The sequence below is a fragment of the Centropristis striata genome, chromosome 9 (genome assembly GCF_030273125.1).
Source record: "Centropristis striata isolate RG_2023a ecotype Rhode Island chromosome 9, C.striata_1.0, whole genome shotgun sequence".
Lineage (NCBI taxonomy): Eukaryota > Metazoa > Chordata > Actinopteri > Perciformes > Serranidae > Centropristis > Centropristis striata.
In genome coordinates this window covers 2,757,208-2,781,262 of record NC_081525.1, presented here as the reverse complement: position 1 = coordinate 2,781,262, position 24,055 = coordinate 2,757,208, and the positions used below count along the sequence as shown (strand labels likewise).

At 38.0% G+C, this 24,055-nt stretch overlaps 1 protein-coding gene across 1 annotated transcript in view; it reads right to left on the bottom strand.

Annotated features, from left to right (window-relative positions):
- Positions 1 to 24,055, bottom strand: part of patj (PATJ crumbs cell polarity complex component) — a 211,853-nt gene that overhangs the window by 183,858 nt on the left and 3,940 nt on the right. The window contains 9 exon segments of the mRNA XM_059341129.1: positions 444 to 532; positions 1,359 to 1,461; positions 1,544 to 1,792; positions 4,485 to 4,613; positions 14,460 to 14,673; positions 15,789 to 15,928; positions 16,600 to 16,812; positions 22,694 to 22,872; positions 22,963 to 23,025. Of these exon segments, the coding sequence (XP_059197112.1) occupies positions 444 to 532; positions 1,359 to 1,461; positions 1,544 to 1,792; positions 4,485 to 4,613; positions 14,460 to 14,673; positions 15,789 to 15,928; positions 16,600 to 16,812; positions 22,694 to 22,872; positions 22,963 to 22,984 (1,338 nt within the window). The 5' untranslated portion in view covers positions 22,985 to 23,025.

Sequence of the window (24,055 nt, the reverse complement as noted above, 5' to 3'; positions counted from 1 at the left end):
GGCAGACAGGAGGAGAGACAGACAGGAGGAGAGACAGGCAGACAGGAGGAGAGACAGTCAGGAGGAGAGACAGACAGAGAGACAGGCAGACAGGAGGAGAGACAGACAGGAGGAGAGACAGACAGAGAGACAGGCAGACAGGAGGAGAGACAGACAGGAGGAGAGACAGGCAGACAGGAGGAGAGACAGACAGGAGGAGAGACAGGCAGACAGGAGGAGAGACAGTCAGGAGGAGAGACAGACAGAGAGACAGGCAGACAGGAGGAGAGACAGACAGGAGGAGAGACAGACAGAGAGACAGGCAGACAGGAGGAGAGACAGACAGGAGGTAATTTAATGTGTTTCATGTTTTATGAAATGTGTATAACAGGAGTTTTTCAAAAGAATAAACAACACGTGTAGGTAATTACTACAAATAAATCATGAAGGATTAAATGTCTCACAGCGATCAGTCGGTCGTGGACTCTGATGTTTCCGTTCTGATCCGCGGCGCTGCCGGGAACCACGTGTTTCACAAACACACCCACCGCATCTGGACCAGAACCAGGAGAGACACAGAGACACAGAGAGAGTGTCTTTTTAAGTTTTATAGGAATATAAAAAAAAAAAAACAGAAGAGAACAAGTGCTGAAAATATTAAAAACCCTTTAAAGTAAAAGCTCTTTAGCAGTGTAATAGTGAAAACCCTATAGCTGTTTCAAAATAAAAGCTCTACAGCTGTTTCACAATAAATGCCCTAAAACTGTTTCACAATAAAGGCCCTGCAGCTGTTTCATGGTAAAAGCTCTTCAGCTGTTTCACAATAAAGGCCCTACATGTTTCACAGTAAAAGCCCTACAGCTTGTTCACGATGAAAGTTGTGTCGCTGGTTAACAGCAACCCCACTGAACCTGTGTCAAAATAAAAGTACTACAACTGTTTTGCACTAAAAGTCCTTAAGCTTCTTCACAATAAAAGCCCTAAAACTGTTTCACAATGAAGGCCCTGCAGCTGTTTGACAGTAAAAGCTCTTGAGCTGTTTCCTGCAAAAGCTTCACTATTTAAAAAAAACAACCTACAATTCCTTCAAAATAAAAGCCCTACAATTGAAGCTGTTTCACTGTAAATGTTGACTTCAGGCTTCAGCTTGGGGCTTTTACTTTGAAGTTACAGGTACACACTGGCAATGACATGTTTGAGTGCGGACAGCTCGTATTGTTTGGGAGTGCTGGTTTTGTTTGAATGTGTTTTTGTAGTATTTTCTGTGTTTTTCTGTGTGTTTTTCTGTGTGTTAGTGTGCTTTACTGTCCTGTCCTGTCGTTCCTGAGCCTGTTGTAGTATTTTCTGTGTATTCTGTGTGTTGTACTGTCTTTTTGTACCTTGGCTGGTCAGCGGGTTGTAGCCGATGATGGAGATGCCGAGACTCTGTCCGTCCTTCTTGGTCAGAGGAACCTCGTGGATCTCGTATCCCTCCAGGTTCGGCTGGAACACAAACACAGAAAATTCAGCTTTATCTAGTCGAAAGAAGAGAAAAAACAGATTATTTAACCTCCTGTCTGCTCACCGTCTTGCTGAGGCGGCGCTGTGGCGGGTTCGGCGGTCGGGGGGGTAAGGAGGTGACGGGGGCGGAGTCAGGAGGCAGCGGCGGTGGAGGCGGGGCCGCTGACCTTTGACCCCGGGGATCTCTGGCCACCAGCAGCGTCACATGACTCCCACAGCCCTGCAGCACCTTCACCACCTGGTCGCTGTTCAGCCCGCTGGTGGGCGTCGCCCCGATGCGCAGGATGTGGTCACCTGTACGCAGACGCCCGTCCTGATTGGACGAGAGGAGAGGAGAGGAGAGCCAATCAGAGAGGAGACATGGTTGTTGTTCTCTGTCATCAAATTAATTTATATGAGAATTTATTTTTTTATTTTTTTATTTGATAGGGACAATGTAGTTAACCCTATAAAGCCTGAACCATGAAATAATTGCCAGAAAATTCAATTTTTGTAAAAACTGAGTGCTTATTAACCTGCTGACAAATTTTAAGAAATAAATAAATTGCATATATGAATTCTAATTTGTATCATATTTGATACATCAGGTCTTTTTGTGCAATTTGTTGCTCACAGTTTGTTTTTCTCGAACTTACAAAAACATATAAACCCTAACATATTTAACCTATTAAGACTTTGACTTTTCCTTTTTCCTCAAACATGCAAAATACATATTTTTTCCATATAACACAACATCATACATCTGCTGATATGAAGTTTTTTAATGCAGCAATGATTCATTCGTGGAACCTGCATATCATTTTTGCTACATCTGGTATTTTTGTGCAATTTGTTGCTCAGTTTGTTTATCTTCAACACATGTATACATCAGGTTTTTGATGATGTAGAGGTCTCAAAAATAACTGTATCTAATATGATACACTTGGCTTTTATAGGGTTAACCCTCTGGAGTCCATCTATTTATTGAAAATGCATGTTTTATTTCCAGTAATAACTTTATTTATATCTGATATGTAGACAAGCTGAGAAAGCCAGTTGAAAGTTCAATCATAGGAGCTTTCACAGTGTGACATTTATGTTTCTAGAACATTTTTAAAATGTGAAGTTTCTTTCTAGAATGAAAACTATTTTATTTTTAATTTACATGCAAATCGACTGTTTTGGAAATGAAAAAATAAAACAATCTTAAATACCAATGCAAGGTAACTACTCAAACAAATATATACAATAATAATACAAAGGATAAAAAGAAAAACATTGCAACCAATCCAAAATAACTACTTAAACTATAACACTTTAAGAATGGGTACAGCTCTAACAGTCATTCAAATGGATAAAGATGCTTCTTTAGTGTCATTTTTTCACATTCTGCAGCAAAATAATGTGTGATTTCAGCTACAAATAAGCAGAAATACCGTCAGTGGTTGCCTCCCGCTGCGGTGAAGAGGGAAAATATAAAAGCAAAGATGAAAAGAAGCAGCAGAGAGGAAGACAGGGAGGTAAATGGCGAAGGTTAGCTCGGGTGGAGGACGATAAGGAGCGAGTCAGAGGCTTCAAACAGGCTGCAGCTTCATGAACAGGAAGTGGTTCAACGTGTCTCTGAGTCTGAGTCTTTGCAGAGAAATTACTCTTGTCCAATTAATCTAATTGATCTAATTAATCCACTTACACGGCGATAACTCCTCCTCTGTTCCTGCTGTCTGTTCTGATGCACCGCTCGTCTTTTCTCTGTTATTTATGCAGATAAAAACTTCCACTGAGCTGATTTCTGCTGCAGCAGCTCAGCTTTCTGCTCCTTTCAGTCTCTCTCTGGTTTTTAGTCTTTAGATGTTATTTTCAGTGGCATTGTGACCAAGGCCGGATAAACTGAGGCGAAAATAGAAAAGTTTAAAAATAAAGGCTATATCGCGAGAATAAGGACATGTGTAACATCCCTCCTGCAGTATACACAGGTAACCTCACCTAGCGGTAACATCACCTGGCGGTAACCTCACCTAGCGGTAACCTCACCTGGCGGTAACCTCGCCTAGCGGTAACCTCACCTAGCGGTAACCTCACCTGGCAGTAACCTCACCTAGCGGTAACCTCGCCTAGCGGTAACCTCGCCTAGCGGTAACCTCGCCTAGCGGTAACCTCACCTGGCGGTAAACTCACCTGGCGGTAACCTCACCTAGCGGTAACCTCACCTGGCGGTAACCTCACCTGGCGGTAACCTCACCTAGCGGTAACCTCGCCTAGCGGTAACCTCGCCTAGCGGTAACCTCGCCTAGCGGTAACCTCGCCTAGCGGTAACCTCGCCTGGCGGTAACCTCACCTGGCGGTAAACTCACCTGGCGGTAACCTCACCTATCGCTAACCTCACCTATCGGTAACCTCGCCTGGCGGTAACCTCGCCTGGCGGTAACCTCGCCTGGCGGTAACCTCGCCTAGAGGTAACCTCGCCTAGAGGTAACCTCGCCTAGCGGTAACCTCACCTAGCGGTAACCTCACCTAGCGGTAACCTCACCTAGAGGTAACCTCACCTAGCGGTAACCTCACCTGGCGGTAACCTCACCTAGTGGTAACCTCACCTAGAGGTAACCTCACCTAGCGGTAACCTCACCTAGCGGTAACCTCATCTATCGGTAACCTCACCTGGCGGTAACCTCACCTAGCGGTAACCTCACCTAGCAGTAACCTCACCTAGCAGTAACCTCACCTAGAGGTAACCTCACCTAGCGGTAACCTCACCTGGCGGTAACCTCACCTAGCAGTAACCTCACCTTGAGGTAACCTCGCCTAGCGGTAACCTCACCTAGAGGTAACCTCACCTAGAGGTAACCTCCTCTAGCGGTAACCTCACCTAACAACAGAAACACAGAGCTAATGGAAAAATGGTGAAGCACCAGGGGGACGAGAATGCTGAATATCTCAAAAAGAAAAAGAGAGGCTACCATGAAAGTCACATTGAGTTCGGCCAGGGTACAGCAGAGTGTTAATCTGGCCCTGGTTATGACATCACTCACCCTGTGGGCCACGCTGTTGGGCAGCAGCGTGCGGACCACCACACCGCTCGTCCGGCCGCCAACGATGCCGAAACCCAAACCAGAACCGTCGTTCTGCAGCTGGATCTCCTCCATGTGACCCCACTGGTCCTGCAGCAGGAACACACAGGACACAGACATTTATTAACACCTCAAATACAGATTCAAAGAATAAGAAGTTAGTTTGTGTTTCTCCTTTCACTTCAAACTAAAGTCGAATATATTTACATGTCCTGTATGAGACTTGCAATAAATTTCCAGTTAAACTTTTTATTTTGGAGTGAAAAAAAACAAAAAATAAGCACTCAGGATAAGTTTGATTGTGGTGAATATTGTGAATATCCTGACGAGTGACCTGACCGGCAAATTTACTGAACTTTACTACAGTTTTTTTCTCTGACAGAAACATTAATTTGATCAAAACCTTTGAGTTCAAATCAAGCAGAATTTATCTTATTTTGAAAAAAAAAATCTTCCCAGTTTTACAATTTTTAAATGTAGAAAATAAAACTGTAATGCATGTAAAATGTATATTTATGTGCATTTATTAATTAACCACAATCACAACACCATGTTTATTCAGACTCATTTTTATTTTTTATTTTTTATGACATTTTTATTTTTTATGATATTTTTTATTAAGAGGGAACTTACAATAACTGGTTACCTTTTTTGTTTTTTTAGATTATTTCTTTCTTTTTTTCCCCCCCCAAAAAAATGCAATAAAAAGATTGTTTTCTTGAGAAAATGTAGAGAAAGTAAACTAATTATAGTATATTTTAGTGCAATTTTAAGAGTTTTAAGCACATTTTAGTAATTATTGATTAATGGGATAATATTGTAAATCTGAATTAAATTCTTCCCCCATGCCTAATAGAGTGTAATATATATATATATATATATATATGTAATATAATATATATACTTTATTAATTTCTTTTTGTTTACTAAATTAATACATTAGAATTAATTAAATGTAATTAAATTTAGAACATTAAACTGTAGGCATTGTAGATTTTTACAATTTTACATAGAATATAATGTTAAAATTTCCTTCCATTTCTTTAAATAAATAAAATCTAAAATCTAAATCTTTTCATATTTCTATTTTTTCATCATATTCATCTCTTTGTTCAGCTCATAATGTTTCCTGTGATGTTGAATTGAGTTTGATAAAGAAAGAAGGAAAACTGTTATTTAATTTGATTAAAAACATTGTTTTGTTGTTTTTTAACGACTCAACTCGAGGCCGAACTCTGGACTTCATCATCATTAAAAACCTCTTGTTCTGTTCTGTCTGTTTGTTTGTTTGTTTGTTTACTCATTTATAAGCTGCAGCTGTCTGTAAACGTTCCAAAATGATTCAATTTGTTTGACATTCACGTCAAAAACGGGGAAAATCAACCTGATGAAAGTTAATAAGCTGCATTCGAGGAATCAAAATTAATTTGATTCGAAGCATCTGATTTCAGTTAGAGCTGCAGGCAGAACGCTTTGATCCAATTATCCCTTCCTGCAGATCAATGCAGTCAAACGGGCCTAATCTAAAGCAGCTTTATGAATAAATAAATAAATGAACGGCTGTAGTTCTAATCATTTCATTTGCTTTGTGTTCCTCGTCAGCAGCAGCAGCCGATCTGTCCCGAGGTGAAAGGTCCTTAAAGTGAACCTCGGCAGGTAATTACCAGCTGAGAGCATTTCCTCCTCTCTGATACACACCGCTGATCAATGAGAGGCTGCAGCCACACACACACACACACACACACACACACACACACACACACACACACACACACGGGGCTCCTATTACAGCTGTGATCTGATAGAGGAGGCCCCTCTCTGATGCAGGACGCTGCAGGAGCCTCTTCTACCTGATAAAGTCGCCTCGATGCTGAACGTGTTAAATGTTTCCCTCTGCAGCACGACTTCACTCTTCTTCTGTTCTGCAGCTGCTTTGTTCAGGGGAACGTGTCGGGTTTCGTCTGGTTTCTGCACCAGAGGAAACTAACGTGCTCCGTGTTGTTTGGTGTGCAGGTGAATCAGAGCGGTGTTAAAGTTAGAACAGGTGAGACACGTTTCACACCTTTAATGTGACTCTGGAGGACAGATCTTTGTGCAGACAACGTTAATGTCATCATGCTGTATTAACCCATTTAGGCCTAAAACGCCTGCAAAACCTGAAGGCTTTTTTTTGTAATTTTGTGTCTTTTTTAGTATTTTTTGTTTGTAATTTTGTGTCTTTTTTTTGGTAATTTTGTATCTTTTTTTTTATAGTTTTTTTAATAATTTTGTGTCTTATTTTATTAATTTTGTGTCTTTTTTTTTAATTAATTTTGTGTTTTTGGTAATTCTGTGTCTTTTTTTAGTAATTTTGTGTCTTTTTGGTAATTCTGTCTTTTTAAAAAAATAATTTTGTGTCTTCTATTAATTTTGTGTCCTTTTTTGGAAATGTTGTGTCTTTTGGTAATTCTGTGTCTTTTTTTAATAATTTAGTGTCTTTTTTATTAATTTTGTGTCTTTTTTTGGAATTTTTGTGTCCTTAGCATTTCAGAACACTTCAGGACCAATTTATAGTAATTCAACAATTTTCTCATGGAATTCTGTGGATTATAGGACTGAGACAGGACAGGAAAAAAGTAAACAGGTGCTTACAACAGGGATCTAGCTGCTGGCCCTCATTAGAAAATGTCTAGGAACCAATTTGTTTTTGTTGACAGCAGAACGTGACAGAACAGGAGGAAGGTTTCTGGAACTGGGACAGGAAAGGTTCAGTGGAAGACAGTGCTCATTTAACCCTCTGAACCGCCGAAAAAGTATGTAAATCACCTCTGAACCCTGCTGGCAGGATTGAAACGTATGTTTTCTTTTTAAAAAATCGCCAATAATCCAGCGTTTATTGTACAGAAAGAAACCGTAAAAACAGGAATTATCGTCAGAGTTTGAACTTTCAGACGGTCCCTGAACGGATCATCGGTTACGAAAGTTTCCGTTATATGTTGATATTAGTGTCAGAATCTCTCTCTTATCTCTCTCTTATTCTCCATGTGTCATTTAAAATAAACCAGATCCTGTTAAAAACATTAAATTCTCCTCAGAGACACTGAAGACATGATTGATTCTGCTGAGAATCTGTTTACACAGAGCAGAGAGGAGAGGACAGGAGAGGCTGGAAACATGACAATTTGTTTGTTTTGTTGTTGTTTTTGTTGTGTTGTTTTTATTTTTTACATATTTTGGGGTAATTTTGTCTTTTTTTGCAAATTTTGTGTATTAGTTAATTTGTGTCTTTTTTGGTAAATTGGTCTCTTTTTTTCATCATTTCTGGTTATTTTGTGTTAATTTTGTGTCTTTTCTTAGTTACTTTTTTGGTCATTTTTGGAAAAGTGTTGTTATATAAATTATTTTTCATTCTAATAAAAAAAAGAATTCATTCAAGGAATTCAACTTTTTCTGATTTCTGTCCGTTTGAGTTGTTCCCACTTCTAGCCATGATTGAGCTGATTACATAGAGCTGCAGGACTTCATACACATCATATAAGTTTATATATTTAATTTTTTCAGCTTCCAGTGATGAGCAGAAATGCATGCTGGGAGTAAAGCCTGTGTGGAAACGGTTTGTTTTTCTCCTGTGTGAGTGACAGCAGGTTTTCCTGTGTGACAGCAGGTTTGATTGACAGGAGGCGGGTCATGTGAGCAGGAGGAGTAAACTTCCTGCAGTTGTTCTTCACTTCGTTCTCTCAGCTTTAAAGCCTCTTTAAGGTTTCTTTAATCACACAATCTGTTATCTTTTATCCCTCTAATTTCTGCTTTTTGTCACTTTTAGGAGAGCCGTAAATTACAGAAAAAGACACGCCGTCCTAACTGATGGCGGGAAAATATTCACTAAATAGACAAAAGCTGTAAAAAAAAAAAAAATCATATCTGACTGGTTGATTTACGGCTCGTCTTTATGAGCGAGCAGCTTCCTGTCAGCATCAGAGAGAGGAGGAGAGAGGAGCAGAGAGGAGCAGAGAGGAGCAGAGAGGAGCAGAGAGGAGCAGAGGAGGTCCGGCACATCAGAATTTATCTTATTTTGAAAAAAAAATAAAATCTTATAATTATTATTATTATTATTATTATTAAATAATTGTTTTCATAAGAAAAGGTAGAGAAAGTAAATTAATCATAGTATATTTTAGTGCAATTTTAAGAGTTTTAAGCACATTACCCATTCCTAATTAAGTGTAATATGTATATATATACACTTTATTCATTTATTTTTTTATTGATTAAATACATTAAATTTAATTAAACGGAGAGAGGTCCGGCACACCAGAATTTATCTTATTTTGAAAAAAAAAAAAATCATCTTCTCAGTTTTACTTCCAAAAGTAGAAAATAGTAAGTATTCATTGCATGTAAAATTTATATTTATGTGCATTTATTAATTAACCACAACAACAACATGTGTATGTTTCATTCAGACACATTTTTATTTTATTTTTTATGACATTTTTATTTTTTATGATTTTTTTTATTAAAGGGGAACTTACAATAACTGGTTACCATTTTTTTTAAATTTATTTTAAATTAATTTTTTTTCCCAAAAAAAGAAAAATGCAATAAAAAGATTGTTTTCATAAGAAAAGGTAGAGAAAGTAAATTAATCATAGTATATTTAGTGCAATTTTAAGAGTTTTAAGCACATTGCCCATTCCTAATTAAGTGTAATATGTATATATACACACTTAATTAATTTATTTTTATATTGATTAAATAAATACATTAAATTAAGTTTGCAGGAGACGGATAGTTAGCCATAAAACCTCAGCCAGAGTTGCGTTTTTTATGTCCGCGGCTCCATTAAACGTGACCTCGATAGAATCGGGACATGAATAAAACAAAAGCAGGAGGAGCGGAGGCCTGGTATGCAGGACGTGGCCCCGCTCCAATGAGGAGGAGCAGCAGGAGGAGGAGAAGGAGGAGGAGGAGGAGGGCAACAAACAAGAGGGGCAGTGTAATTCTGTGTGATAATGAGCGACATCAGAGCGGGGCAGAGTGATGACGGCGGAGGCTAACCTGTGATCCTCGGCTCACATTAACAGTCCACAGCGCCTCCGCTCTGTCACCACATCGCTCCTCTCACTTCTCCTTCTGCTGACGGTTTAAATGTCACACTTCTCAAACATTTTCATGTCCTCCTCATGTGTCCAATGACAGGAGGAGAGACTCAGAGTAAAGCTCCACCTGCAGCATCTGGAGAAGAAGCTCCGTGTGTCCTGGAGTTTCTTTTTACTTCCTATTAAAAGATCTGTTTTGTTTTTTTATCGGTGGATTTTGCAGGTTGTCCCTTGTTTTTTTTGAGGGCTTAGGTGCAAATTACATCATGCACTCATTTGCATATTGGTGACATCATCATGCAATCATCTGCATAAAGCTCAGTGGTTGTTGGTTGGTGGCAGCATCAAAATGACCAAAAAGAGAAACAAAATGACAGAAAAAAACTAAATTGCTTAAAAAAAGACACAAAATGAACAAAAAAAAGACACAAAATGAACAAAAAAAGTGATAAGAAATTACTAAAAAGACACAAAATGGCCCAAAAAAGACACAAAATGACCAAAAAAAGACACAAAATGATTAAAAAAAGACACAATGACAAAAAAGACACAAAAAGACCAAAAAATACACAAAAAGACACAAAATGACTAAAAAAAAGACACAAAATGACTAAAAAAAGACACAAAATGATTTAAAAAAAGACACAAAATGACTAAAAAAGGAAACAAAATGACTAAAAATGACACAAAAAGACCAAAAAAGACACAAAAAGACACAAAATGACTAAAAAAACGTGGGAAAGTCCAGACTCTCCTGTAGATTAAGACTCCTCTGAGGTCCACCGACCACAGTTTGGTCATCATCACATCTCCATTTTCACCTCTGACCCTGTCTCTTTAGTATTATTGCACGATGACATCACTTCCTCCCTCTGCACCTCCTCTCTGCTCCTCCTCCTCTCTGCTCCCTCTCTCCCTCCTGGCTGCCAGTCTTTGACTCGCCCGTCATGTCGACATTCATTGATCTTGCTCCTCTCAGACTTAAATACATATTGTCAGGAGCGATGCTGCAAGTGGAGCACTAACTTGATTTCCTATTGGCTTTAAAGGTCGTAAAAATCATCCCAGTCAATGTCAGCAGAGTTACGGCTCGTCATAAACATAAACAGGAGGTCTCACTCCGCTATAAACATAAACAGGAGGTCTCACTCCGCTACGGGAACCTGGCCTCAAAACCACCTCCGCTATGATGGATGCCCGCGCTGAAACACTTGTTCTGAGTGACAGCCAACAGGGCCGTGTGTGTGTGTGTGTGTGTGTGTGTGTGTGTGTGTGTGTGTGTGTGTGTGTGTGTGTGTGTGTGTCCTTGTTCTTCCTACATAGTGAGGACCTGGACACGTTTTTAACCAACAGAGTGAGGACATCTTTGCAAAGTGAGGACATTTCGACCGGTCAACACTTCTTTAAAGGCTTTTTTTTTTAGATTTCAGACTTTGTTTTAAGGGTTAAAGGTTACATGATAATGATAATTAGAAAATTTCCTCTGGGGAAATTTTGAAAGGGCCACGGGGGCTACTGCCGGTGTGTGTACACTATGATGAGATTCTTCAGAGATTTATAACTATGCCCTTTAACCTCAAAATGTGTGTGTGCGTGTGTGGTTTGAAGCATGTGTATGCATGTGTGAGGAGTGTGCACACTTACGCGCGTGTGCGTGTGTGTGTGTGTGTGTGTGTGTATCTGTAACTGTAATCACATCAAAGATCAAAGGCAATCAGATCAAAGCAATCAACAGAATTAACTGACACTTGTTCCGGCACAGTGACAGCAGCCAGAGGTAGACAGACTGGAATTTCTGGCCTCGAACAGAAAGCATTTTTGGCAAAACCATAATACCTATCATTGATCCGACTTCACTTGAGTTCTTCCTGAACGTCTACATATGTTGTTTTTTTATAATTAAAAAATAGCTTTGTTAGAGCGATCTAAAAAAATTGTTACATCTCCCTTTTTCTGAAAGCTTCCTGCGTTTTTAATATGGGAGCCAATGAGGCTGTTGATGCGTGTTGGTGGTGCATCTGTGTGTCCTACGCCCAAACTATGACTCTGACAGCTTTACCAGAGGATTGTGAGTGAGAAGACAAATTTTCCTACGTTTCTATGTATAAATTATTTCTGTAGAGTGGAATTTGCGGCCTGGAGCGCAGTTTTAAAATTTATTTTTTGACAGTTTTTTCTCTCCCTCTACACTCTGGCGATGATGTCACACACTGTGACACGAACATTCCGTGCAATACACACCCATTATAATCTCAGAATTTCTACAAAAATGATCATGGTCATTGAACAGGGATTGATAAAAAACTATATGGCCTATCGAAACGTGGATTAATACACTGATACACAAGACTTGTGTCTACTGTTTAAAGTTTAAATGGAGTCTCTAGCTGAAATTATGCCGGAGAAGTAGACGTTTAAAAATCTCCAATTATTGTTCTTTTTCGCTAATTTTTTTTCCGGCCGTCCCATTCACTTCAATGCAAAATTTTGGGCAGTAACTAAACTAACTGAATTTGAAAACAAAGATTCACAACAAAATTAAAACTAAAACTAATGAAAAATCTAAAACTATTATAACCTTGCAAGGGAATTCGCTGCTCCAATGAGGGTCCTCACAAAGATAGAAGTACAAGGATGTGTGTGTGTGTGTGTGTGTGTGTGTGTGTGTGTGTGTGTGTGTGTGTGTGTGTGTGCGCAGCATAAGGCTGATTTCAGATCTGCAGCTTTAACATCAGACCTTAAAAATAATTTCTCTGAGACATAAAACGAACAAATGTGCAAACTCAGACTTCCACTTCCTGTCCCGTTTGTTCCAGAAAAGAGAAAAGCTGACGCTCCGTTTTACTGCAGGGAACTCTGAGATTACCGGCTGACACTTTAACACTCTGGATCATAGAATTTTAAACATATCAGACGTTTAATATTGATTTTTTTTTTTTTTACCCTACAGTGGACGCTAAAGATTTGGGAATGACTTTTTTTTTTCACGGTTTAAGTGTGTTTTCATGTTTTTGTCTCAAACAGCCGACAGTAAAAGTTTAGTGTCAGACGTGCAGCTCCATCTGGAGTTTACTGCAGCGTCAAAGCTTCAGGTTAAAGAATCTGCTGCTGAGAGAGAAATAACTGTCTCTGTAGTTATGAAAATGCAGATAATTCATCACAGAGGAAATATATCATAAAATGTTTAAAAATTCAGGCAAACAAATCAAAGCTGTTCACTTCAAACAACTCAAACTCTAAATAAATCTAGTCTAAATAGTGTAAATAAACATATTATTTGGTAACACTTTACAATAACCAACTAAGTGATGTTTATAGATGGTTTGTAAACCAATTATTAACCATTTACCATTTAAGTGCTATACATATTTAATAGTTAAATGTATTCAACCAATTTCTTAAAAGGTATATGAATCATTTCAAAATCATTAACACACTTAATATGGTGTTAAAAATGTTAAAATGAGTGCAACTAAAACTATTAATTATAATTTAATTGTTTGTTAATGGTAAAGTAACTATAAACTTACATTAATATACCATATATTTGTCATTTATAAATGATTTGGTGAGTTAAACATTAATAAGTTACGTATTTACCATTTTAAATGGTTTATATACGGTTTATAAATGATGATTAAACATTAATAAACTATCTGTTTACCATTTATAAATGATGATTATTGTAAAGTGTTACCAATTATTTCACTTATTTACAGATTTTGACACTCTGGTAAAGTGTTTTTATCAAACTAGGGGTCGGGGTCCTTCCAGGGGTCCTGAAACTTATAATATTTCTATATTAATGATTATCTTCATGCATCTGGCTGTGAGTGTGTGTGTCTATCTGCAGCTAATCTCTCGTCCTACTGGACCCGTCAGCTAAATATTTATTGTGCACATTTATGACCTAATACTCAGTCTGGGTATCAGTGGATAAACCATGATTCATTTGGAATTTTTAGATGAAAAAACGTAAATCAGTTTAAAACGTTTAAAACAAAGGAAAACTCCTTTTTGTGTCAGAATCTAAAAAGTATAACCCATTAACAATGTCTGCTTTGTTTTGTTTTTTTGCTAATTCCTTTTATCATTTTTCATTTTTGATGGAAGAATCTATACGTCTGTGTACGTTCAGCCAATTCATTATTTAGTTTGGATCCTAAAACGGAATGAATGTTTTTTGGGCTTTTCCATTTTAAAATAAAAACTAAATCAAACACGGTCATTTTCTTCTTGTCACTTCTTATTTGGGACGCAGACACGGTGGACAGACAGGAAACAAAAGCTGTCAAAATAAAAGCTGGACATTGGCACTGGGCATACAGGGGTAACATTAGAAGTTCAACCAACAAAAATAATTGCCAAAAAACATAAACAGACTGGTTTTAATACATTTTTGGCTTTTTGATTCTGACTCAAAAACCTTTTTTTCTATTTTATGTTTTGAAACAAACAACATATTTCTGTTTTTCTTCTTTTAAAATTAAGAATGAACTCCAGATTATCAGATGATACCCAGACTGAACTCAGTGACCTCTCACGGTTGCAATTATTGACAATTAAGAAAAAAAAACCCAAACAAACACATTTTCATTTGTGATCAACTGAAAGGTGAAGTGTTGCTTTTTAATGTGTTGAGAAACTGAGAAACTTTTACTGAAATTAAGTTTTAAATGCACACCTTTTACTAAATGCATGTTCATTTTATCGGCTCACAAACAGAAACTAAGAAACATTGTTTTTGTTTTTTGAGGAATTATTGAGCTTTAGACTGTATTTTTAAAGCACAAATCAAAAGAGAAGTAGACCAAACCACCCAGTGAACACTTATGTGACACTGTCTGTGTTTTCTTACCGTGCTGATGGCGTTGGTGGCAGCTTGTGATGACGCTAACGATGATGATGATGATGATGAAGCTGCGTTGAGGGCGTGGTCTCTGGCCACCACCAGCTCCACGGCCTCCCCCGGCTGCTGCAGCAGCGTCAGCGCCTCCTGCTGGCTGATCCCCGGCTGCAGAGGACTCCCGTTGATCACCAGGATCTGGTCCCGCTCATGCAGACGCCCGTCCCTGCAGCCGCACACAGAGACTCATGAATATAAATGTGTTGTTGTGTCCTCTTGTGTGTGAATCTTTGTGCATCCTGGGTTGCCTAAACAGTCTGTGAGCTGCATAAATCGGGTATGACACATGATCAGGTGTGACAGGAATATAAAAGCTGATATCATCTGCATAGAATATAATTTTATGGGCGATGGAACGGCATGTTATCAGGCATGAAAGATTTAGCAGGCTCAGTTTTTAGGCTGTAGAAAAGATACCAATGTTCGACTATTTTAGCATGGACAAAGTGGACCTCCAGACATGCCCACTTTATGCTGATAAATATGCAGTGTTTCTCCTTCAGTAAAGGAGGTGAAGTGATGCTCCGAAGTTAGGACACATTTTAGCCATTTTCAGCCTGACCTCTGACCTCAAGATGTCTTTACAGACACGCCCACTTTATGCAAATCTCATGCAGTTAGGGCAGAAATCCTGCAGTTTTTCTCATGAACTACAAATGTGTTGTTGTGTCCTCTTGTGTGTGAATCTTTGTGCATCCTGGGGTCCCTAAACAGTCTGTGAGCTGCATAAATCGGGTCCGACTGGAAAACTGAGACTCTTGACCTCTGACCCCTGAAAGATATTTGAATAAAAAAAAGGTTCTATTTGACCCAAAAGTCTCCACTTTACAGACATGCCCACTTTATGCAAATCAAATGTAGTTTGGGGTAGAAACCATGCAGTTTTTCTCAAGACGATAGCGAGCATAAATGACATGTGGAGTTCCACAAGGCTCTATTCTGGGTCCTCTAATTCATTGGTACCAACCACATTAATGTTCCAGGAGAAATGTAGTAAAAATGTGTTATTGTGCCCTCTTGTGTGTGAGTCTTTGTGCATCCTGGGGTCCCTAAACAGTCTGTGAGCGGCATGAATTAGGTCTGAGTGTAAAGCTGAGACTGTTGTGGACTCAATGAGCCCAATGTTCTTCATGTTGATGATGTTAGTGAGTGAAACTTGAGCTCAGAGTATAAAACGAGCTGCTGTGACCTCTAGGATAATCACAGCCTCATGAAACTTTACAGCCACCAACTAGAGATTTATTGAAACCCGACGTGATGAGGTGAGGTGTGACAGTGAACCTGTGAGCGATTCCTCCGGGCTGGATGTGTTTGACGAACACGCCATGACTGCTGCTTCCTGCCGGGTTCAGACCGACCACGCTGAAGCCCAGACCGCCGGACAGAGGACGAGTCAGGCTGACCAGGTCCGTGGGACGGCCCTGCACACACACACACACACACACACACACACACACACACACACACACACACACACACACACACACACAGACACACACAGACACACAGACACACACAGACACACACAGACACACACAGTTAACATCTGGAGTCCATGAAAGCGCCGGAGCACAACTTCTTCATGACACAAAATGACCAAAAAAGACACAAAAGACACAAAAAAAGACACAAAATGACAAAAAAAAGACACAAAAAAAGACAAAATGACTAGAAAAAAGACACAAAAAAGACATGAAAAGGTTTTCAAAAATGGACAAAATAGTCCAAGACTCCATAGAGTTAAAACAAGACACAAAAAGACACAATGACAAAAAAAGACACAAAATGACCAAAAAAAGACACCAAAAAGACACAAAATGACAAAAAAGACACAAAATAACTAAAAAAAAGACACAAAAAAGACACAAACTGACTAGAAAAAAGACACAAAATGACCAAAAAAGACACAAAATGACTAGGAAAAAGACACAAAAAAGACATGAAAAGGTTTTCAAAAATGGACAAAATAGTCCAAGACTCCATAGAGTTAAAACATCTATATATATATACATCTATATATATAGATGTATATATATATATATATATATAGATGCTCTGTACTCTGCAGGTGTGTCTCTGAGGCTCCACCCACCTTGGCGGCGGTGAGGATCCATTTCTGCAGGAGGAGGTCAGGAGAGGGAGGAGCCTGCAGGCTGGGAGGAGACGAGCCATTGGTCAGCAGGGAGGAGGAGGCGCTCAGAGGGGGCGGGGCCAAGCTGCTCGCCGGACTAACGGCGCTCATGATCAGCTGACCCTTTTTAGAGAAACTGAACTCACTGCAGGAGTCAGGAGGCATGCTGCTGAGCTGCAGAGAGGAGGAGGAGGAGAAGGAGAGAGAGGAGGAAGAGGAGGAGAATGAGGAGGAGAAGGAGGAGGAAGAGAGAGGAGGAGAAGGAGGAGAAACAGGAGGAGAAAAAAGGAAGAGGAGAAGGAGGTAAAGGAGTAGGGAGAGAGAGGAGGAGGAGGAGGAGTAAGAGGAGGAGGAAGAAGAGGAAGAGAAAAAGAAAGATGAGAGGAGGAAGAGGAGAGAGAGAAGGAGAAGGAGGAAAAGGAGGAGGAGGGAGAGAGAGGATGAGAGAGAATAGGAGGAGAAAAAGAAAGAGAAGGAGAAGGAGGAGAGAGAGAGGGAGGAGAAAGAGAAGGAAGAGGAGGAGGAGAAGGAGAAGGAGGAGGAGGAAAAGGAGGAGGAGGGAGAGAGAGAATGAGAGAGAAGAGAAGGAGAAAAAGAAAGATAAGGAGAAGGAGGAGAGAGAGAGGGAGGAGAAAGAGAAGGAAGAGGAGGAGGAGGAGGAAGAAGAGGAAGAGAAAAAGAAAGATGAGAGGAGGAGGAGGAGAGAGAGAAGGAGAAGGAGGAGGAGGAAAAGGAGGAGGGAGAGAGGATGAGAGAGACGAGGAGGAGAAAAAGAAAGAGAAGGAGAAGGAGGAGAGAGAGAGGGAGGAGAAAGAGAAGGAAGAGGAGGAGGAGAAAGAAGGAAGGGGAGGAGGAGAAACAGGAGGAGGAGAAATAAGGAGGAGAAACAGGTGGAGGAGAAAGAAGGAAGAAGAAGAGAAATAGGAAGAAAAAGAGCAAGTAAAGAAAGAGAAGGAGAAAGGGAAGGAAGAAGGCGGAAGAGAAGAAGAAAAGGAGAAAAAAATAGGAGAAAGAGGATGATGATGTGGAGGAGGAAAAGGGAAGAGGAGGAGAAGGAGGAGGAATAGAGAGAGGAGGAGGAGAAATGTTGTCAGCACTCTGGATTCTAAATGAGCTAAACTCTGTTTAACATTCTGATGATGTCGTTGATCAGCTGACTGATTCTACAACAACATGATGATGTCATCAACAGACGAGATTTCATCTGACACACTGTTTCTGTTTCTCCTTTATTAGGAGGAGAGAAACAAAGACATACAGTATGTTCACAGATACAGACAGTCTCTCAGTCTGCAACAAGTCAACAGTTACAATATGAATATTTTCCAAAAACATTAAAAAAGAGGGACGAATAGCAACAAAGATGAAAATTAACACATAGAGAGAATTCAATAACATAATGAAATATAGTGACCTTTGTCCTGATGCAGCAACATTTTGTGTGTCTATATATATTTTTTTTCATATTATTTGTATTTTTTTATTCTCTATATCTCATGAACTATATCTACCAAAGTTTGAAACCTGACTCTCAGGTTCTTTCCTTTTTTTTTTTAAACAAAGAGTCAGATTTTCCTGAAACTTTTGTGTTTTTAGCGTAACAATTTAGGTCATTTTGTGTATTTTTTTGTCATTTTTTGTGTATTTTTTTGGTCATTTTGTGTCTTTTTTTAGTCGTTTTGTGTCTTTTTTTAGTCATTTTGTGTCTTTTTTGGTCATTATATGTCTTTTTTGGTCATTTTGTGTCTTTTTTTAGTCATTTTGTGTACTTTTTGGTCATTTTGTGTCTTTTTTGTGTCATTTTGTGCCTTTTTCTAGTCATTTCGTGTCTCTTTTTGGTCATTTTGTATCTTTTTTTAGTCTTTTTGTGTCCTTTTTGGTCATTTTGTGTCTTTTTTTAGTCTTTTTGTGTCTTTTTTAGTCATTTTGTTTCTTTTTTTTGGTAATTTAGTTTTTTTTCTGTCATTTTGTGTCTTTTTTGGGTCATTTTGTGTCTTTTTTGGGTCATTTTGTGTCTTTTTTTAGTCATTTTGTGTCTGTTTTTGTAATTTTTGTAACTGAAACTGGCCTCATGGAGTTTACAGCCAGAACTTTAGAGGTAAATTTACAGTAGGGCTCCACGCTGCTTTGTTTTCTAGTCTGGATTTGGAGCTTTTGGAGACTCCAGAGGGTTAATAACCATTAAAAGACAAAAACAAAGAGGCAACACTGACGAAGACGAACAGACAGAGCGAGACGCTCTATATGCAAGGACGTTGTCGACAAAAAAAGAAAGACACGAGTTAAAAAAAATGAGTGTGTGAGGCCGGGGGGTAAGTGGGGAGGAGAGAGGAGGAGTCATTTTGTGTATTTTTTTAAGTCATTTTGTGTCTTTTTTTAGTCATTTTGTGTCCTTTTTTGGTAATTTTGTGTCTTTTTTTTTTGTCATTTTGTGTGTTTTATGGACATTTCATGTCTTTTTTTAGTCATTTTGTGTACTTTTTGGTCATTTTGTGTCTTTTTTTAGTCATTTTGTGTCTTTTTCTAGTCATTTTGTGTCTCTTTTTGGTCATTTTGTATCTTTTTTTAGTCTTTTTGTGTTCTTTTTGGTCATTTTGTGTCTTTTTTTAGTCTTTTTTTTGGTAATTTAGTTTTTTTTTCTGTCATTTTGTGTCTTTTTTGGGTCATTTTGTGTCTTTTTTTGTAATTTTTGTAACTGAAACTGGCCTCATGGAGTTTACAGCCAGAACATTAGAGGTAAATTTACAGTAGGGCTCCACGCTGCTTTGTTTTCTAGTCTGGATTTGGAGCTTTTGGAGACTCCAGAGGGTTAATAACCATTAAAAGACAAAAACAAAGAGGCAACACTGACGAAGACGAACAGACAGAGCGAGACGCTCTATATGCAAGGACGTTGTCGACAAAAAAAGAAAGACACGAGTTAAAAAAAATGAGTGTGCGAGGCCGGGGGGTAAGTGGGGAGGAGAGAGGAGGAAGAGAAAATCAATAGATTCCTCTGCAGGCGCTCTCTCTGCGAACAGGTAATGTATTAATGACCTTTACACTCACATTTTAATAAACAATAATACAATAATTTTGTGTCTTTTTTTGTCATTTTGTGTCTTTTTTTGTCATTTTGTGTCTTTTTTTGAGCATTTTGAGTCTTTTGGTAATTTTGTGTCTTTTTTTTGTAATTTTGTGTCTTTTTTTGTAATTTTTTCTCTTTTTTTAGTCATTTTGTGGGTTTTTTTCGGTTTTTTTGGTCATTTTGTGTTTTTTGTTGTGTTTTTTAGTTATTTTGTTTCTTTTTTTTAGTCATTTTGTGTCTTTTTCGGTCATTTTGTGTCTTTTTTAGTCATTTTGTGTCTTTTTTTAGTCATTTTGTGTCTTTTTTAGTCATTTTGTGTCTTTTTTGGTCATTTTGTGTCTTTTTTTGTCATTTTGTGTCTTTTTTTAGTCGTTTTGTGTCTTTTTTTGGTCATTTTGTGTCTTTTTTTAGTCACTTTGTGTCTTATTTAGTCATTTTGTGTCTTTTTTGGTCATTTTGTGTCTTTTTTAGTCATTTTGTGTCTTTTTTTAGTCATTTTGTGTCTTTTTTTAGTCATTTTGTGTCTTTTTTTGGTCATTTTGTGTCTTTTTTGGTCATTTTGTGTCTTTTTTTGTCATTTTGTGTCTTTTTTTTAGTCGTTTTGTGTCTTTTTTTAGTCATTTTGTGTCTTTTTTAGTCCTTTAGTCCAACATAAACTGTGATTTTGAATCTTTTTTTTTACTTTCAAAACACTATCATGCTCAATAAAGAATTTTAAATGTTGCTGCTTTGTTTTCTAATCTGGATGTCATCAACAAGTCCGGATTTGGAGCTTTTGGAGACTCCAGAGGGTTAATAACCATTAAAAGACAAAAACAAAGAGGCAACACTGATGAAGACGAACAGACAGAGCGAGACGCTCTATATGCAAGGACGTTGTCGACAAAAAAAGAAAGACACGAGTTAAAAAAAATGAGTGTGCGAGGCCGGGGGGTAAGTGGGGAGGAGAGAGGAGGAAGAGAAAATCAATAGATTCCTCTGCAGGCGCTCTCTCTGCGAACAGGTAATGTATTAATGACCTTTACACTCACATTGTGGAAACTTATCAGTCTGCGGCTTATTTAGGCCGGGCTGACGGAGCAGGATCCAGAGCCATTTCATCAATACCGCCTCGACAAGGCCGTTACTCAAACCAAGACACTAGATATTAAAGCTTGATAGATCCGCAGAGAGCCGGAGGGGGGGAGGGGGGGAAATAAATAAAGAAAGAGAGAGAGAAGTCCCTGCTTCATATACCCTCCCAACGCTTTCATAGACTCAGCTCTGACCTTCGCAGCACTTAGAATATGAAGCCCGGCGTCGGTTATTGCCATTATCTTAATTTGGCTGCAGATTGTTTATTGTAAAGGCTGCGCCTCGTCACAACCAGCTGGAGCTGAATACAGATGGGGCGTTCAATGTCCCCGCTCAGCCCCGCCGCCGACAGGTCACCAAGCTCTGGACGGGAGGCGGCGGGAGGAGGAAACGCCGCCTGATTGGCTGTCGACAGGTGGGCGGAGCCAAACATGTCACAGAGGAGAGGAAACACTCATCGCTCTGCAGAGAGCTGCAGCTTCACACACACACACACACACACACACACACACACACACAGCTGCATACTCATATGTGTTAAAGTGTGTGAGCACAGGAGGACACACACTTGCACACACACACACACACACACACACACACACACACATATATATAACAACCTCAACTGGAAATAATCAGCGTTTGTTCAACAAACTGCAACTTAACTCTCTGAACCCCAACGAGCCGTTTCAGGCCTTTTTCCTCTCTGTGTCCTTTTATTTTACTGCATGTGAAAAATCAATATAAATCAATTTAAATCTATGTAAATCAATTTAAATCTACATAAATATATTTAAATCTATGTAAAATCTATATAAATCTATATAAATCTATTTAAATCTATATAAATCTATATAATCTATTTAAATATATATAAAATCTCTACGAATCTATTTAAATCTATATAAAATCCATATAAATATATTTAAATCTTTATAAAATCAATATAAATCTATTTGAATCTTTATAAAATCTATATGAATCTACATAAAATCCATATAAATCTATATAAATCTATTTCAGCTGCTGGTCATATACTCACTCATATACGTTTCATAACTGGAAATAATCAGCGTTTGTTCAACAAACTGCAACTTAACCCTCTGAACCCCAACGAACCATTCTGGGAGTTTTTTGCTCTTTTTACATTCTCCTCTCTGTGTCCTTGTGTTTCTCTGCAATATATAAAATCTATAAAATCTCTATAAATCTATAAGTCCTGCAGCTCTGTGGAATCAGCACAATCATGGCTAGAAGTGGGAACAACTCAAACACGTCTTTGTGCAGAAAAACACAGTTAGAATGAGAAAAAAAAGTTTAATTTCTCTGGTAAATTATTTTTTAAAAATTGGAATAAAATTGAATTTATATATAAACAATTTTCCAAGTTGCCCCAAGTGTCCTGAATTTTCCTGAATTTCCCAGCCTCTCCTGTCCTCTCCTCTCAGCTCTGTGTAAACAGCCTCTCCTGTCCTCTCCCCTCTGCTCTGTGTAAACAGATTCTCAGTGAATATCTTTTTAACAGGATCTGGTTTATTTTAAATGACACATGGAGAATAAAGAGATTCTGACACTAATATCAACATTTTACACAAGTTTTGGTCACTTTTTATAACTGATGATGTGTTCAAGGACAGTCAGAAAGTTCAAACTTTGACGATAATGCCTGTTTTTATAGTTTATTTCTATTATAAACTATGTATTTTTGGAGAACGGTTGGAAAAACATTAGATGCAACCTGGAATTTTAACTTTTTCAGACTGATTCTGAGTTTGTTTATGGGTTTAAATCCACGACAATGTGAGGTTTTTTTGGATACTTTCTGTTCTGCTCTGGTCTCTGAGCTGCAGGCTGCAGGTGTGTATTGTGTGTTGTGTGTTGTATGTTGTGTGTGTTTGTGTGTTGTGTGTGTACCTGGTGTCGGAGCTGTTTGATGGAGTGCTGCAGCGTGAGGATGTGGTTGAACAGAGGACTCTGCAGGGTTTCTCTCAGGTTCCCCATCAGCTCGCTGTGGGTCCACTCCTCCCTCTGGACCAGTTTGGCCTGCAGACGCTCCAGAGCTGCCACAAGCTGCTGACGCTCCGCCGACGACACTGACCACAAACACACCACCCAGTCTTTATTATATTAGAAATAAAATAAATAAAAACATGACTTCACCTGCAGCAGCTGAGAGGTTTTACCTGCCGGGACATTTTCAAACATCGTCGTCCCCGTCGATCTCCGTCTGTCGACTCTCGATCAATCTGAACACACAAAAACACAAAATAATAATATAATATAATAATAAATAAATATGATTTAAATATAATACTAAATGTAATATTATGATGCTATATTTATATAATATTTAATGTTATAATATTAAATTAATAATAAAATAATAAAAAATAAAATAATATTTCCTAAAAAACACCCAATATAAATTGGCCCTAATTCTAAGGAAAATATACTTAAAAAAGGAAAAAAGAAAAAAACAAACGCTCAAATTAAAGCAAAAATATTTATTATTTATTTAATATTGAAAACTTCTCCATATATGTTGAATTAAGAGTTTGTCTATAAAAAAGTATTTTCTTAATCCTAGTTTAGTATAGAAATGTATTTAAAAAATTAAATACAAAAAAAGAAAAAGATTTTAAAAAACACACGCTCAAATTAAAGCAAAATATTAATTATGTATTTAATATTGGAAAATATTTTCCATATATGTTGAATTAAGAGTTTGCATTAAAAAAAACACATTTTTTAATGCTGACACTGCTAAAAGACTCTCTAGTTTAGTATAGAAATTTATTTTTTTTGATTAAAAAAAAGAAAAAAACAAACGCTGAAATTAAAAAAAAACATTTATTATGTATTTAATATTGCAAACTTTTCTCCATATATGTTAAATTAAGAGTTTGTCTATTAAAAAAATATTTATTAATGCTGACACTGCTAAAGGACTCTAGTTTAGTATAGAAATGTATTAAAAATAACAAATTAATCAGAGGTGTGCCAAACATTGCATGTGTTTTACATCATTTAAACCAAATTACCAAGTTTTTTTTGCAGGAAAATTCTTGTAAATTATATTTTTTTCACTCTCTGACCAGCAGGATCAAAACGTAACAGTCAACGTTTTTGTTTTTTTCTGCATTTAAATCTCCAGCAGGACAGAACGGGTTATTTCCTGTCTGGCTGCTGGAGGCTTTTAATGTGAAACATGTGCAGGAAGTGTTGCTGTACAGTAGCATCACATCAAACAAGAAACAACAAAGAAGAAACAACTGG